General features: G+C 50.1%; 2 protein-coding genes across 14 annotated transcripts in view; both read right to left on the bottom strand.

Annotated features, from left to right (window-relative positions):
• The window catches only part of RBL1 (RB transcriptional corepressor like 1), a 28834-nt gene extending 27124 nt beyond the window's left edge, over window positions 1-1710 (bottom strand). For 2 of the 5 annotated variants that reach the window (XM_015647745.3, XM_015647746.3), the window contains exons 1-3: window positions 1558-1710; window positions 1319-1452; window positions 178-378 (exon numbers count right to left, since the gene is read on the bottom strand). In XM_015647745.3, the coding sequence (XP_015503231.1) occupies window positions 178-378; window positions 1319-1452; window positions 1558-1689 (467 nt within the window). In that variant the 5' untranslated portion in view covers window positions 1690-1710. Of the gene's footprint in view, window positions 1-177; window positions 1453-1557 lie in introns of those variants that run through there. The other 3 variants (XM_015647749.2, XM_015647747.1, XM_015647748.3) reach the window with 3 other exon arrangements.
• Window positions 1711-5595: 3885 nt separating this feature from the next.
• CHD6 (chromodomain helicase DNA binding protein 6) overlaps window positions 5596-14931 on the bottom strand; it is a 56481-nt gene continuing 47145 nt past the window's right edge. For 4 of the 9 annotated variants that reach the window (XM_015647527.3, XM_033519059.1, XM_033519060.1 and 1 more), the window contains exons 34-37: window positions 14121-14309; window positions 12212-12331; window positions 11078-11182; window positions 5596-9088 (exon numbers count right to left, since the gene is read on the bottom strand). In XM_015647527.3, coding sequence (XP_015503013.1) covers window positions 8198-9088; window positions 11078-11182; window positions 12212-12331; window positions 14121-14309 — 1305 coding nt within the window. In that variant the 3' untranslated portion in view covers window positions 5596-8197. Of the gene's footprint in view, window positions 9089-11077; window positions 11183-12211; window positions 12332-12715; window positions 13458-14120; window positions 14310-14931 lie in introns of those variants that run through there. The other 5 variants (XM_033519062.1, XM_033519064.1, XR_004499930.1 and 2 more) reach the window with 4 other exon arrangements.

Raw genomic sequence — 14931 nt, 5'->3', positions numbered from 1 at the left:
CAGTTCCTGTGCTACAGCAGCTGGTTGTGAAGCCCAGATGACGTGAGCTGCACCCACCAGGGTGACTGGCTGCATTTCAGAGTCAAAGAGACCCCATCACTTGGGAAATTAATTTTCATAAACTTATACTGGGTATAACTCTTTTCAGGGAAAAGTCACATCAAATCTAAAAAATACCTCTGCTTCCTGCTTCGATGTGGTTTGGAAGTTTCTTCATAAGGGTTTTGAAATATATCAAAAAATATTGGTTCAAACTTTTTGAAAATCACAGTTGACACTTCAAAATTTCTCTCCAGTCTCTCAACTCGCTCTCGGAATTCCTGGGGCAGGTTTGACATGTCCATCCACTTCTTCATTTTGCTAAAAAACTGAATTAAACTTAAAAGAAAAAAGAAAAATCTGCTTTGAGCTTTAACTAACTTTCATTATAAAATTTTAAAAAGCCAAAATGCTTTTAATGGTTTTTTTTTTATTTACTTCTTTAATGACTGACATGATTACTATGTAGGTTTACAACTCATTTTGGTAAGACTCCCAAACTGTATATGTTATCAGATTTTTGCCTTTTATCACTCTGGGGTTTCTTTAAGGCATTGGAACATTAATTTGATGTGGAGGCTGCCGGCATGGCCGTGTGGAGCAGGACAGTGGTGGACATCAAAGTGCAAGCACAGCTCTGCATGTGCTGAGGTGGAGGCAGGACAGGCAACAAAACAAGCCAAGAGCTGATGCCTGTCAAAGTTACCTGTACAGAAACCTGTCAGCTGGGGATGTAAACAACTGACAACCACTCCAGCAGCTCAGCGAGGATTGGGGCTTTTAAATGTAACGAGCGAGATTCCAGGCTCCTGTTCCCAGGTCACAGCCACAGTGACAGGGGAGCTGCTGCCAGGGTCGTGCAGAAGGTGAGTTTTGTTATCACCAGCGCTGTGTTCCCAGAAGAACCAGCAGCTGCCAGCTCTCCATCGGGATTTGGCCTGAATCCTGAGTCAAACACACGATGTAGCGGGATGGCACGCGCCGAGGTGTTTGTGGTAAAATTAACTACAGAGAGAAACAACCGGCGCGTGTAGAACAGCTGCTGGTCCGACAAGAGGCCGTTTCCTAAAGGCTTGAAGTTGGAAATCACGTATTTGCATCTCATTTCCATCTGTAATAACAGCGGATTTACTGCTTTTACCCCGCCGCAGCCGGCAGGGCTGGGAGCGAAGGAGCGGCACTGGGATCAGCGGCTGTGGCAGAGCAGGGCAGGGCACTCCCGGCGCTGAGCGCTCGGCCCCGGCAGGGCCCAACCCGGCCCGGCGGGCGGGGCGCTCACCTGAGGCGTGCGGAGCGCAGGATGCGGGTCAGGGAGACGCCGTTCCCCTCCATCGGGCTGCTCCCCACCGTGGGCACGCGGCTCCGGCGGCAGGCGACGTACAGCGCGCAGGCCAACCAGTGCAGCGCCTCGCCCTGAGGGCACGGGAGCCGCGGTCACCGGGGCAGCGCCGCGCCCCGCGGGCTCGGCCGGGGCGGGACCGTCCCCACCCCCGCCCCCGCCCGCCCGGCCCCGCTCACCTCCAGGCTGTAGGTGCCCCGCAGCGCCGTGAAGTCGCGCAGCGCCTCGGCCGCGCTCGCCGCGTCCAAGTTGAGCTCCCGGCAGAGCCGCTCCACGGCGGCCCCGGGATCGGCGGCCCCCGGGCGGGACATGGCGGCGGAGCGCGCGCCAAAACCGCCGGAAGGGCGGGGCCGCTTCCGCCGCGGGGAGAGAGCGGGGCGGGGACAGGGACGGGGACAGGGACACGGACAGGGATAGGGACAGGGATAGGGACAGGGATGGGACAGGGACTGGGACAAGGGACTGGGACAAGGGACAGGGACACGGACAGGGACACGGACAGGGATAGGGACAGGGACTGGGACAAGGGACAGGGATAGGGACAGGGATAGGGACAGGGAGGGGACAGGGACTGGGACAAGGGACAGGGACACGGACACGGACAGGGATAGGGACACGGACCGGGACAGGGACACGGACAGGGATAGGGACGAGCGCGGGGGGGGCGGTGGAGGCCAGCCCGAGGTCACCCGGGGTCACCCCTGTGTCGGCCGGCGCTCGGGGCTGGCCGGTCCTCGCGGCTCATTTCCCCGCACGGCTCCGGCAGGAGCGGCTTTTCCTTGTCCCGCGGCGCCCTGGGACACGCGTGGCTGCAGCATCCTCTCGGCAGCCCCGGGCCCCGCTCCCGTCACGCGTGGCACGACCCCGCATCCATCCCCATCGTGGCGGGGCTCAGAGCGCTCCCTGGGGCCGGTTCCACTGGAAGCGGCGCTGGTGAACGGAGCCCCCTTGGGAGCACTACGTGTCGGGAGCCGTGGCCGTGGGGACACCGCCCGGCCCCGTGGGCAGAGGAGCGGCTCCCGGACCTCTGGAAGGGGCTCGAGTCAGGCAGCTGGTTCGGGGATAGGGAGCAGGGCTCTGGAGCCGCCTGTCACTGGAGGATACCTCAACCACCTCCCTCTGCTGGGAGGGGTGCGTGGCACGGAGCACTCGCGGAGCTCGCCCGGAGCGGGCGCGGCGGATCCCCCTCCCCGGTACCCGCGGGGATGCTCAGGACCCGGCCCCGCTCACTCGGCAGCTCTGCCCTGCCCCGACCTCCGGCACCACTCACAGAGCCCGGGGTTGGTTTTCTTGAAAATGCCCTTTTGCAAAGCGCAGGGATCAGTTCGTGGGATCTGCAGGCTGGTGTGGCTGGTCCCTCTCCGAGAACCAGATCAGCTCCGTGCTTTCCAAAATGCTACTTTCCATAAAAAACAGCCTTAATCCAACATCTAAATCTATTTGGAAATATTTGACATAAGAGAATGGAAAACTGCCTGTCATCAGCAGACAAGAAATGTGTTTCATATGGGGTAATGAGGCTATGAGTCCCACAGGCTTATTTATTCCTTCTGGGTCAAAGATGTACCTTCCTCTGGATGAGCTGAGCTTTTCTTTCTTGTGCATCTCTTCCTCTATTAGAAATCTCTGTCCTTTTCTGGAGGGAAAAGTCACTGCGAGGTTTTCCTTTAAAATTTTGTTTTCCCAAAGAGTGCAGGCAATTCCTGTATAATGTCTCCCAATGCTATAGCACAGCCAGCTGAAAAACTTGACAAGCAATGCTAGGCAGGAGCCCAGAGGGAGGAGAGGCTGGAGCATCTGTCATGGCTCACACCCCCCTCAGCTGCTCCTGCAACATGTCCAGGACATTGCTATTTCTTGAAACCCTCTGAAGGCTCACACTGAGCTTGCCTGAACTGATGTGTTCGGACAGGCTGGGATTGTGTTCCAAGTTAAACCAGTAATGTCACATCCCATCCAGACCACTGACAAATGGAGCCAGGTAGTCGTGCTGTACAGCTGTTCATGAATGAAAATCCCACTGGAGGGAGAACAAGAGCCACATGGGGAGTGGGACTGATCTGCTGGGCTGTAAGATCTTGCATTGTTTTACACCTTTTGAGGTGAAATCTTGCTCTTTTGGTAATTAATGCCACCTCTGGCACTGCACTGATGGTCTCCAGCCACCCCTGGGAGCACTTTCCGAGCAAGGGAAAGGGAACAGACCAGAAGCAGTCCTGGAATGCAACATGGCCAACTTGGGTTCATCCCATTCTGCCTGGATTTCACAACAAAGCCATTTCCAACATGGACATCCCTAGTGTCAAAGTCAAAATGCTGAACACAGGGAATTCTGCATAAATATATAAGCTGCCTTTTTTCTAATTACTTATTTTCTTTCTTTCTGCACATAGTACCTCTGAGGACATATCCTTGACTGAAAAATATATTTAGTTAAAATTTGTTTAGTTAAAATTTGTTTTTATTTAAATAGGTTTTTTTTTGCATTTTTGTTTAGTTAAAATTTGGTTTTAGTTAAAATTGGTTTTTAGTTAAAATTTTTTTTGCATCCCAAAAAGCCACATGGGAGGGTGAGGATGATGTTCTTAGGCCTGCTGTCCAAATGTACCTGGCACACTGCACACATTGATGGGAAGGGGATTGAGAGACAAGCTGGATTTCTCTTCACTTTTCCAGAGCTGCTGCTGTGCAGGTGGCTGGGCTGATTCCTGTTCTGGCAGAACTGCTCGTCTGTCACAGCCCCCACAGCCTGTGAGGTATTTGGGGACTTCACCTGGAGTGTAGTGTAGTGCTTTGAGGTTGTAAAACGTGAGGAGATTCCTATCTCATGACTCAGCCCATGCTCCAGAGTCCTGGGGCAGAAATGGCTCCTGAAGAGGTGAGGAGTAAAACTGCACTGAAAAGCTCAAGTTTTAATCGATGCAAACCAGGATGTCATTAGAGAAATTGCCTTCTCCTCACTGCCAGCCAAGATTTCCAACACCAAATCCTTTCTTGCAACTGTCAAGAGCCCAGAGGGACATCTGCACTTGGGGTAGGTAAAGCTCCCCCAACCATGGCCCAGTGCTGAGGAAAATTCTTCCCCCTTTTTGTGACTATAAAGGGAATTAGAGATCCTGTTTAAAAGTGTGATGAGACTTCTCTGTGTCCCATCAGATCAAAACCAGACAGGAACAGCAGTGGGGATGTGCAGCTGTACCCGTCTTACTCTCTCACAGTCTGGGTAAGGGCACCTGTATCCTGCAAAACACAACAGGGAGCAAGCTGTGCCCATGGTGCCCATCCTCCACCACATCCATTCACTGCCACCAGCAGGTAGCACATCTTGTCTGGAGACAAAGACCCTGCAGCCACCACTGATGTGACAGCCCAAAGCCAGCACATGCTCCTCCATGGCCCTCTTTCTGCAGATTCTGCCAGCAAATATCCTGCATTATGGATGCTGAGGTGCAAGGCTGCAGTGTGTGGAGCCAGAATTTAAAGGGAGACTCTGGAACTGGAAATTCATAGTTCATGCTATCATTTTGCCAGTCTTTCTTCCTGAAACACAATCTTTTTGTGTTTTTTTCTTTTCCAAAGCAGCAACAAAATATCAGGACAAGGTGCTTACACAAGGCAGGGCAGGTGGACAGTAAAAGCATTCATTTTATCTTTTTTTCCTGGATCTTGGAAGAATGGAGCTGCTCCTGCACATCATTCCAATGAAACAAGGACAAATGCTGTGCTAAAGCCTGAGATCCTTACACAGAGATTTAGGACAAGCACTTCAAAAAACTGAGAGGTGCAGGGAGAGGAGCCCACCACCCCCAGGACCCCAGCTGCTGCGAGGGGCTGTGTGAGTGCCAAGGGGTGTAACTGCCTGGAGGGTGGGCGTGTGTGTGATGACTGTGGAGGTCTCAGGGCTTCCACTCTTGTGGAAAAAGCTCATCAGCAGAGAGCCCTTGTGCATCCTCTGTGCTTAAACTGGCCCTGGAGCTTGGGCTGCTCCTGGCATCTTACAACCCATGTGGGACATGAATTCCCCCACTCATTTCACCCCACTCATGTTCACCCCAGGACGCTGTGAGAGCTTGGATTCGGCCCCTCACAGGAGCAGCCCGACTCAGAGTAACACACAGGGCATCAGGAGCAAGCCTAGAGCAGCGACCAGGCCACTGTTTTCAACAGCTTCTCAATAATTCATGCTGAGAAAAAGGCAAGTCACGTTTATCACTGAGTCAGGTGAATTAAACATTCACATATATTTGCTGAAAAAAATTATATACATCTGTAGCAAGGCTCTCCCAAGTCTGAAAGATAAGCATTATCTAGTCACTAAATTAAAAAAATAAAAATCTGACTTTTAAATCTTTTTCTTTTTATCCATGTTCAAGAGCACAGACAGTTTATTTTGTTAGCACATTTGGTGAAGGATGTATGTGTGTGAATAGCCATGAAAACCGGAGAAAATTTGGCGTTTGTTTGGGATACGATGGAAAAGAAGAAGCAGCCACTTAATGCCTTACAGTCTAAATAATCCACAGAGTATATCGGGTTGCAAAAGGGTCACAAAGTAGCAAAGAGAAGCCTAAACACCCAGAGACGTAGCATACATGTCAGCTAAGGAAGAACAAGGTATAGAGCATGCTGGCTTATTAAATAAATTTCATTTTAAACCCTGTTCCTTACGCGTGTAACCCTGGAAAAACCATCCCATAACAAGAAATGGACTCGGAAGAGATTTCTGTATCCATTCACAGTAAGGCTTTGAAGATATATGAAGTTTTATAGCATTTGTATTTTAAGGATTTAGGGCAAGTACATGTTCTTCCACTGAATAAAAACAAAGTTAGTACTTAAAAGGTTCAAAAATATATCAATCGTGACTTTTTTTTTTACATAAATAAATTATATTGATTTTGGATTTAACAGCTGAAAAAACCCTTTCTGCTTCCACTGGAGGCAAAAACTGAACAAAATGTTAGTTAAATAGAGATAGCAGCATTTCTAAGAAATCTGTTGATAGTGATACAGTATCTATGCTACAAGAATGTTATTAAATAGAACACAATTATTGGGGGGGAGGAGGATTGCATTATGATTGGCTACATACTTAAAAAAAAATCATCCAATCCAGTAAACTGGGAATAAATTCTGTGAAAATATAAACCAACTGTGTTTTTGACCACGGGTAACAGACTTCTTTGAGATGCTAATTTTAACATGTACATAATTTATAATCCCAAATGTATAAAAGACAATGACAAAAAGCATCATAAATAAATAATGCAAACTGAAATAGTTATGTCAAAACATTTGGACCATCTGATAAATTAGCAAAAACTGCAACAGAAAAAAAAAAGTAAAAAATACAGTAAATTGTGACAACCAAGTGTGAAACTGATGAATAGCACACTCCAACTCCCTCCCAGCCTGCCCTTCGCTCACAGCTGCACCACTGTGGCTTTATTCAATTCTCAGACCATGAGCTGCAAGTAAGAACAACCCCAAGTGAAAGAAGAATTAAAGAAGTGAGGGGAAGGAGAAATCAGAAGAGTTGCCTGTGGAGGAGTCTCAGTACCCAGAGCTGGAGCAGGGGGCTGGCAGCATTAAAACCCATCCATTTGAAATGCAGATGCTGAAATCATTTGGAGGACTGGAAATACTGTTCAACAGCAAACGGAATGGGAAGAAGCCAAAGTCATCTCTTCACAGTCCACCACTAGAAAGTAAGAAATTCAGGCTCTGAAAGTCTCAAGGGTCCTTCTCAGAGGACGCCCCAAGGAGGGAAGCTGGCCTACAGCCTTCTCCGTGTTTGCTGAAAGAACATCACTTCTGGGGTAAGGAATGGGAAATATAAAAACTCAGAAAGCCTCAGTGTTCATATAAGAGCATTAAAGTCAGTATGGTCTGTTCATGGCTGGAAAAAAAATACCTTTAGAGCACCTATAATGCCATAGCTGAGAACTAACGCCAGAGAGGGGAACTGAAGACAAGCAGAATGATGAAGGAACTGGTTGCTACAGATACAGTAACCCCAGAAAAGTCATGCAAGTGTGCAAAACCCTTCCAGCTCAAGCTGGAAAGTCTTGTAACTACCAAGGAAAGGGCAACTAAACTCCACATAACATAAAACCAAACATTGGTTTTAAAAAATACAAAAGAATGTCTACATCGTTTTTCACTCTCTGCAGTTTGTCTCCAAACCTTTGAGGTGGGGGTGATCAAGAAATTATATCACTACCAGTTATGCATTTCCTTTCAAAAAAAATGAATATATGCATTTTCAGTCATTAGTTATATACTTCTGTCTATACTACTATTCTAGTAACCATGATAAAATAGGGAAATACTTTAAATCAAAAATACACATTAGCACTTACTACAGCTGTGCTTTTAGCCCAAATATAGGCTTTTTCGTTCAGTATCGCTGTAGACAGAAATACCTTTGTCTGTTAGACCAAGAGATAAACACTTCTGCTCTTGTTTTTTGCTGCTTTTTCTTCTCAAAGGAGTGAGCAATTTGCGGGGGGTGACCAAGTACTGGATTTGCTATTGTTGGCTGGGATGATCGACTGGAAAAACAGAATGAGAATTCGGTGCCTCCCATACTAGCTAGACAACACTGTTTATCTAATAAAGTGGCAAGACCCTGCAACTATTAACATGTAGTATGTCACCAGTTTTTTCCGACAGGGAATTAGGTAGATAATATTACTCATGGAAACACAGGTTTATGAAGGTGGAGCGGGGTGGGAGGGGAAGTAACAAAGAGTTTATGGGATAAGAAACTCACAAGCCACAATCTTTTTGTGTTTTTCTTTCAATGAAACAAAAGTTCTAATCGGTATTGTGAGCTGCTTGGCGCTCCTTCTCTGCTGGTCCGTCCTGCTCCTTCTCTGCCGCCGCTGGTGGGCTCTGCTCCACACAGTTTTGACTGTTTGCATCTTCTTTTTCCGGCAGTGAGACAGTTTCTGGCTCTGGATTTGCCAATTCCCCTTTTGCTTTCTTCCTCTTGCGCTTCTGGCTCTCCAGATTTGCCACATCTGAGTGCCTGGTTTGCTGGATGCCAGGCAGCGCCATGCCGATGCCAGGGGAAAGGAACATGGAGGGATAGATCAGTCCAGGAGACATCCCTGGGATAAGAAATGGGTTAAAAGCTACAGGACTACTGGTAGTTATTGCGGATTCTGTCTGATTAGAAAATGAACTAGGACCAGGCTTATCTTCGGTGAGAGGTTCTTTTTTCCCATCCTGGCTGCCCTGTTTCTCCTCGTTGGCCTTCTCGGCGCTGGCTGTGCCACCTTTCGTTGTGCTTGTTAACGAAGTCGGAGCAGTTGCGGTGCAAGTTGTTGTCATCGGGGAGTTGAGGAGTCCTCCCACCCCGAACATCTGGGGTACGGTCGCCATGCCCGGCAGCATCATGGGCAACATGCTCAGGGTGCTCTTCACATCCTCACCAGCGGGCACTGCTGCAAAACCAGCAGGAAACCCGACCAGCCCGGTCAGAGGGATCCCTTGCATATTTCTCATGTTCTGAAGTCCCACTAGATCCATCCCAGCAATTAGTCCGTTCATGAACAATGGTCCCATTCCAGAAGAAGAATCTGCTACAACACCAGGGCCTTTAAGGAGTTCACTCCGGGGCCTCCTCCCTCTCCGTCGTGGCCCAGCGTCCCGGAGCACAGGCTCGCTGAGGATGCGATTGAATTTGTTTTCGGGTAAGTAGCCCTGAAAATGAGACATAACAGAGAACACCCGACAGTTACTACTGCAGCAAAGGGAATCTGGCTTGTCTGTGCCCACATCTGCGTCCCAGATGGTGCTGGCACAGAAATATTTGCCTACATGATATGGAATTTGAGAGGTACACACAACTTTTCCCCAAGGGATGCTGCCAAATGCAAAACACCCTTGCTCTGCCCTGGCAGGATCCTGTACTCTCAAATGATCAGGAGGGGAGGAGGAAGCATGTTTTTTACCCTGTTTTTCACCCTGGCCCTCAGCACCAGCTGCTCACAGCACAAGAAGAGCCAGGGCAGCGTGGTGTCAGCTGCCCACTCAGCTCCCTGCCCAGCCCTAATTGTGCCTTCAGCATCAGGTGAAAAATCCTGAGATGGGAAGGGCCAAATTTTCCCTGCTCTGCAGGACAGCAAAGCTCATGGGATGACACAAGAGAGTGGGTATGCTGTCTGTGGAGTTCCTGGCCAGAGCTTCACAGAGATGCCAGGGAGCATTCAGAAAGCTCTTCTAACAGAAGAGACATGGGACCAAAACCCAGCAGCCAGAAGTGGGCGAGACCATCTGGTTACACAGAGCAGTGCAGGGGGATCCACAGCACAGCTTAACATTCCGTTTTTCAGCATCCTCAACACAGACATTTAAACATTTCCCTTCGTAGTTTCCTTGGATTTCAGTATCACCACACTTTGAACCATTTTGAATAATAAATTTAGGTAGGAAAAGTATTTCCTGTTGACACCTGTAGTGCAGAAATGTGAATTAGATGTGCCTGGCAGTCTGCTCAGCACAGTACCTGCCCAAGGAGGGACAAGCTTCTGGAAGCATCTCCCACTGGCATGTGGGAGAAGCTACATGGGCCCATGACTGCCCCTGGGCTCTGTGGGGCATCCAGCCACAGCTCCTGCTGGCCTGAGAGCTTGGAGCAGCCAGCCATCCTTCTGCATCTCTCCCCTACCAGGACAGGTATGCATTCGCCAAAAGCTCAGTGTCCATGGGGTGGGAATGATCACGGGATGCAGCCACTGGAGCAGGGCACAGGAGAGGTGCCCAGGCAGTGCCAGGCACACAGTGGTTTCTGTGGCAAAGAGACAAAAATTCCTTCAAATCAAGGGAAGCAAGAGCTGTCAGCTCGCCTGGGACTGGCTGCCTGGATGGGGCCCTGATGCCAGCCTGGACATGGAGCTGTTTCCTGGGCAGGGGGACAGACCATGCCAAATCTCCAGCGCTAAGGAAAAACCAATCTGAGAGCAGTACAAACCTCTAAGCCAAAGGATTCACCCACCAGCCCTCTGCAAGGGTGTCATACAAACCACTGCAGCCCGAAACCAGGCAGGGAGAGGGACTGTAGGGAGAAGTGTGGATCAGGCCAGCCCACGGGGCAGGGCAAGGTGATCTGGCAGTGCCATGTGTGCCGGAGAGGAAAGTGCTCCTTCTCCACAGGCTCTTCCACACACCAGGGCAGGGACTGGTGGATGGACAGGGTGGATGAACCTGGCACAGGAGGCTCCATCCTGCCCCTCTCCATGCCTGTGCCTGACCCTTCAGGCCTGGTGACCCGTGGGACCTTTGGTGGGCCTGCGGCTGTGCAGGCAGAGCTCACAGGAGCTGATGAAAAGCATCAACTAGAGGTGTTTTTGAAAATTTGACCCATAAGAAAGTTTTGTCCACACCCTGCCATCCAGCTCCTAGGGCATTCCTCTTGCCCCTGCTACCCTAAGCATCCCAAGGCTCTCCAGCCAGGCATGCTGAGCCCCACTCCCGGGGTGCTCACCCCTCTCTCTGTGGCCTGGCCACAGGGCTGGTGGTGGCACAGCCCAACCTCCCGCTCTGCCCCAGGGCTGCAGCCATCCCCTCCCACATGCCCAGCCCAGGGCCTGCCTCACAGCTCCCAGATCCTCACTGGAGAAAGGTTGTGGGGATGGGGAGGGAAAAAGAAAAGATGACATGATACAGATTTCTCCGAAAGCTCTAACTTACTGAAAGCTTAACAATGTCAGCCCAGTCAGCTGCAACAGCATACTCCAAGTTTGCATCAAGCCACCTTGGCAATTCCTTCAATGCTGGTGCCGTGGCTCCCCCTAACTATAAAACACAGCAGAAGGATGACCTCTATTGCAGAGAGAGTTATGTAAAATAATACAAAAAATATGATTACACTTCCCCTAGCTTCTTGCTTTGGACTGCAGTTTGTCTGGAGTGGAGACTCTTGCCTTGCTACACTTGCCGTTCTGCAGGATTTGGTGTGTGCCTGCTGCCTCCAGACACACAGCTCAGGGAGAAAAGGCAGGTTCAGCCTCTGTGGCCCAGCCCATTGCCCTCCCAGGTACCAGTGATGGGGACAGAGCTTCTGTAAAAGCCATATTTAGAACTGGCGAAGTCCCCAGCCCACAGGAAAGGCCAACATGGGGGAAACAAAAGGGAACACAGATGTGGCTGAAACAACCTTTCTGCCTCACCCTCTAGTTTTGTTTTTAGATGTAATTAATGTCACATCACCTTCTGACCTTGTAAAGTCCTGGGTGTGTTTAAGAACTAAATTTTGTTGCAAAATACTCATGAATACCCCTTCTTGTTCAGAGAGGTGAACAAGTGCCCTGGAGATTAAACTGCAGACAAGTAACTCCAAGCTCCTTGCTCAGAAAGCAAGAATAAGCTGTTCCAACCCTTGACTTTCTACAAGCCCAGCAGTGGGATGGGTATTGGTGTGCTCTGGCCCGTACCTCATAAGGAGGAACTCACCAAAGGCATTTGCATGACAATGTTACAATTTGTGGCATATTGCAATGAACTCAAGGGGAACAATCCACATGATAGGGCTGTGCTGAGGGTGGCTTTAAAGCCAAAGGCTGTATCCCATTGCCACTGAGGGGTCTGTGCCCCCTGGCAAGGGATGACACTCCCACATCCCTTACTTCACACAGTCACTTATTTCATAGGTCTGCATGTTCCTGGGCACACATGTGTCACAGGATAATGTAGATTGGAGACCTATTCCAGACTTTTGTCTCATCCATAGGCTTCTCTGGATTAAATCTCTCCCACAGGTGAGCTCAAGGTCTGCTAAGCATTTTGGGACACTATTGGCAGAGCACAGAACAGGCCTTCGCTTACCCGCCGTCCGGTACCCTTATGTACCACCGGCACCCGCTCCTCTCCCGTCAGAGAGCTAATGTCCAGTTTGTTGGGGTCCTTGCAGCGCTGCCTCCTCTGCTTGGGCTTGTCTGAAAAATTCTGGAGTGCAAACAAGACAATGTTAATGAGACTAGATGGCTTAATGAGCCTGGCTGGCTACAAGCCCTGCAGGAGAGCAGCATGGATGGGCTCCCAAGGGACAGGGAATCCCTGCAGGCTGGACCAGGAGCAGCACCAGCAGCACAAACTGGTCCCTGCCACAGGAGCAGCTCTCAAATGTCCAAAATTTATTTTTGTAGATAGAAAGGGGTCTCCAGTGTACCCCACTCAGAGTGCTCTAGCCCCTTCTAACTCCCCTCCACTCCTGATGCTGCAGGTTCTTATAAATGCATCTGTGAACAGGACACTGCACACAGCCAGTAAAGAGAGAACAGGTCTGTGTGTGCCACCTGTGTCACTCTCACACAGCCACCTGCTTCTCACCAGCTCAGCTGTGCTGTGTTTCCTTCCTCTTTCAGCTGTTTTCACCACATGCTGCACCGTGTTTCTTTGGGATCAGAGCCCTCTGGAACTGCAACCTACAGAATTACAGCCAAGTCACTGCACACCCACTGCACACACCAAGCCCCACTGTTGATGTGCCCACAGGGATGGAGCATTATAATGAACAATTCGGATAGCGCGGACTCCTGGGAGTCAGAAAAAGACCCTGAGCGCAGTTCATCCTTTGAACTGAGCTACTGCAGTACCCCAAAGCCTCTCTCAATCCATCCTACTTGGAGAGAAGAGATACTGCAGGGCTGGCCTGAGGCTTGCTGGGAGTAAGAGCTTCATCAGAGGCATGGTCAGGACTGGGCAAGCTTCGGTACCTTCCTGGAAGGCAAGGGTGCTGGGAAGGAGTGGGAAGGCACCTCCACACCTGCTCCTGCGAGTCTGGCCCTGGGCATACAGCTGGATGTGTCTCTGGACTTTGAAAAGCAAAGGCCATCTTGCTGAGCAAATGTTGGGGTCCTCACCTCTCATCTCTAGCAAGCTTCAAACCGCTAATGTCTTGCCTGTACTCCAAGCTTCAGGAATCTCCGCCTCAGGCACATGATCCTCCAGGACCAAGATGCTGTCTTTTCCGTTTTACCACCACATTTCTTCCTGCTCTGTTTCATGGCCTGTGCTCTGCCTACCACATGGTCTAACAGGCTAAATAAGCTGAAACCTGTAGCAAACCAACCTGTGAAACCAAGAGGTGGAGGTTTATGAGACAGCAGGAAGAATCAGACAGACTGTGCACCTCACTCTGAGCCACTGCTTTCTGAGAGCATCCACGGCCACATGGCCATAGCCTGTCAGCCTGCAGCACAACCTCTTGGTCTGGCTCTTAAAGACAGCAGGTTTCCTCTTGCCTGGAAACCTTATTTAGTACAAGAGCGCTGCCTAAAATGACTCCATGTGAAAAAGAACAACATAGACAGACCTTGAGCACCTCAAATTCATTTTCTCATTTCTGTCCCCATCCATCCCTGGCACTTCTGGAAGACATTGTGCATTGGGCAGATGGATATATTGCAGCTGAAGAACTGATCTTGGGCAACAGAGCTCAGCTCCTGAAGGATGCCAGACAGGTCCATTCCCAGGGAGCCCTGAGGGTACTGACAGTACACTGTCCAGGGCATGTTTGTGTTCTGGGGAAAGGAGTTCTCCAGCAGCAAATGCTTTTTGTTGCTGTACAGAGGAACAGTGCTCACCTCTTAAACATGTCATGAATCCCTGAATAGCCCCAATGAACACCACAAACCATGTTACAAGAAAAAACCCAACACAAAGGGCAACACACAAGGCAGGCACACACACACACACACACACACACACACACGCCACTGAAGGCCACCCTTACTGTGCCAAAGCTGGGAACATCTAGTGTGTAGTCAGACTGCTGCCGGAGCCAGTCAAGGAGACTCTTATTCGGGACAGCCTTCTCTTGGCTGCCTGCAGCTGGGACTGGCTGTGGAGTTGAGGTAGCAGCAACTGACCCATCAGGGAGCGGACTGTTCTGAGGGGGCTGTGGCTGGTCATCCTGAACATCCTGCCATGGAAGGAGAAGCAGGGAAAGCTCATCAGCAGCATGCACTCTGAGAAGCACAGCTCCCAGAGCAGGTCAACTGCTACCATCACACAGACTAATCCACGTACTCCCAGTGCCTCTTCCTTAAATCACCACCCACCACCACATTACGTTTCCACTCCATCCCCAGCACTGGTGGTCAGAGGGCAGAGAGCTGGGAGATGCTTCTGAACTCACAAGGAAACACTCTAATCACCAGGAAGATCAACTTCTGCTCAGATCACTCCTAAAAGTGGTCTAGGGGCACTGTTCTTGCTCCATTCTTTGCGTGGTTCCAGAAGGAGAAAGGATGCAGTAGGATCTTGTCTTCCTCATCTTCCCAAAACTTAAACATTCCCTGAGGTAGGATAGTTGCTTTTGATAATGCTAAGAAGTATTCAAACACTCTGGAGCGCTGTAAACCAGAGGGATAACCTCCCTTCCTCCCTGCAGCATCTGCTCCTGCCTGGTCCTGCACAAACCAAGCTGTCCTGGAGGAAGCTGTGCAGTGTCATGGGCAGCAGAGCTTGGAGGCGAGAGCTGGGCCATGAAACAAACTCTGCTGACTCCACTGGGTTCATGTGAAAGGGGGGAGCATCAACCC

Source organism: Parus major, chromosome 20 (assembly GCF_001522545.3).
Source record: "Parus major isolate Abel chromosome 20, Parus_major1.1, whole genome shotgun sequence".
Taxonomy (NCBI): domain Eukaryota; kingdom Metazoa; phylum Chordata; class Aves; order Passeriformes; family Paridae; genus Parus; species Parus major.
Note: the sequence above shows the minus strand (reverse complement) of the source record. Positions and strands in the feature narration are given on the sequence as shown.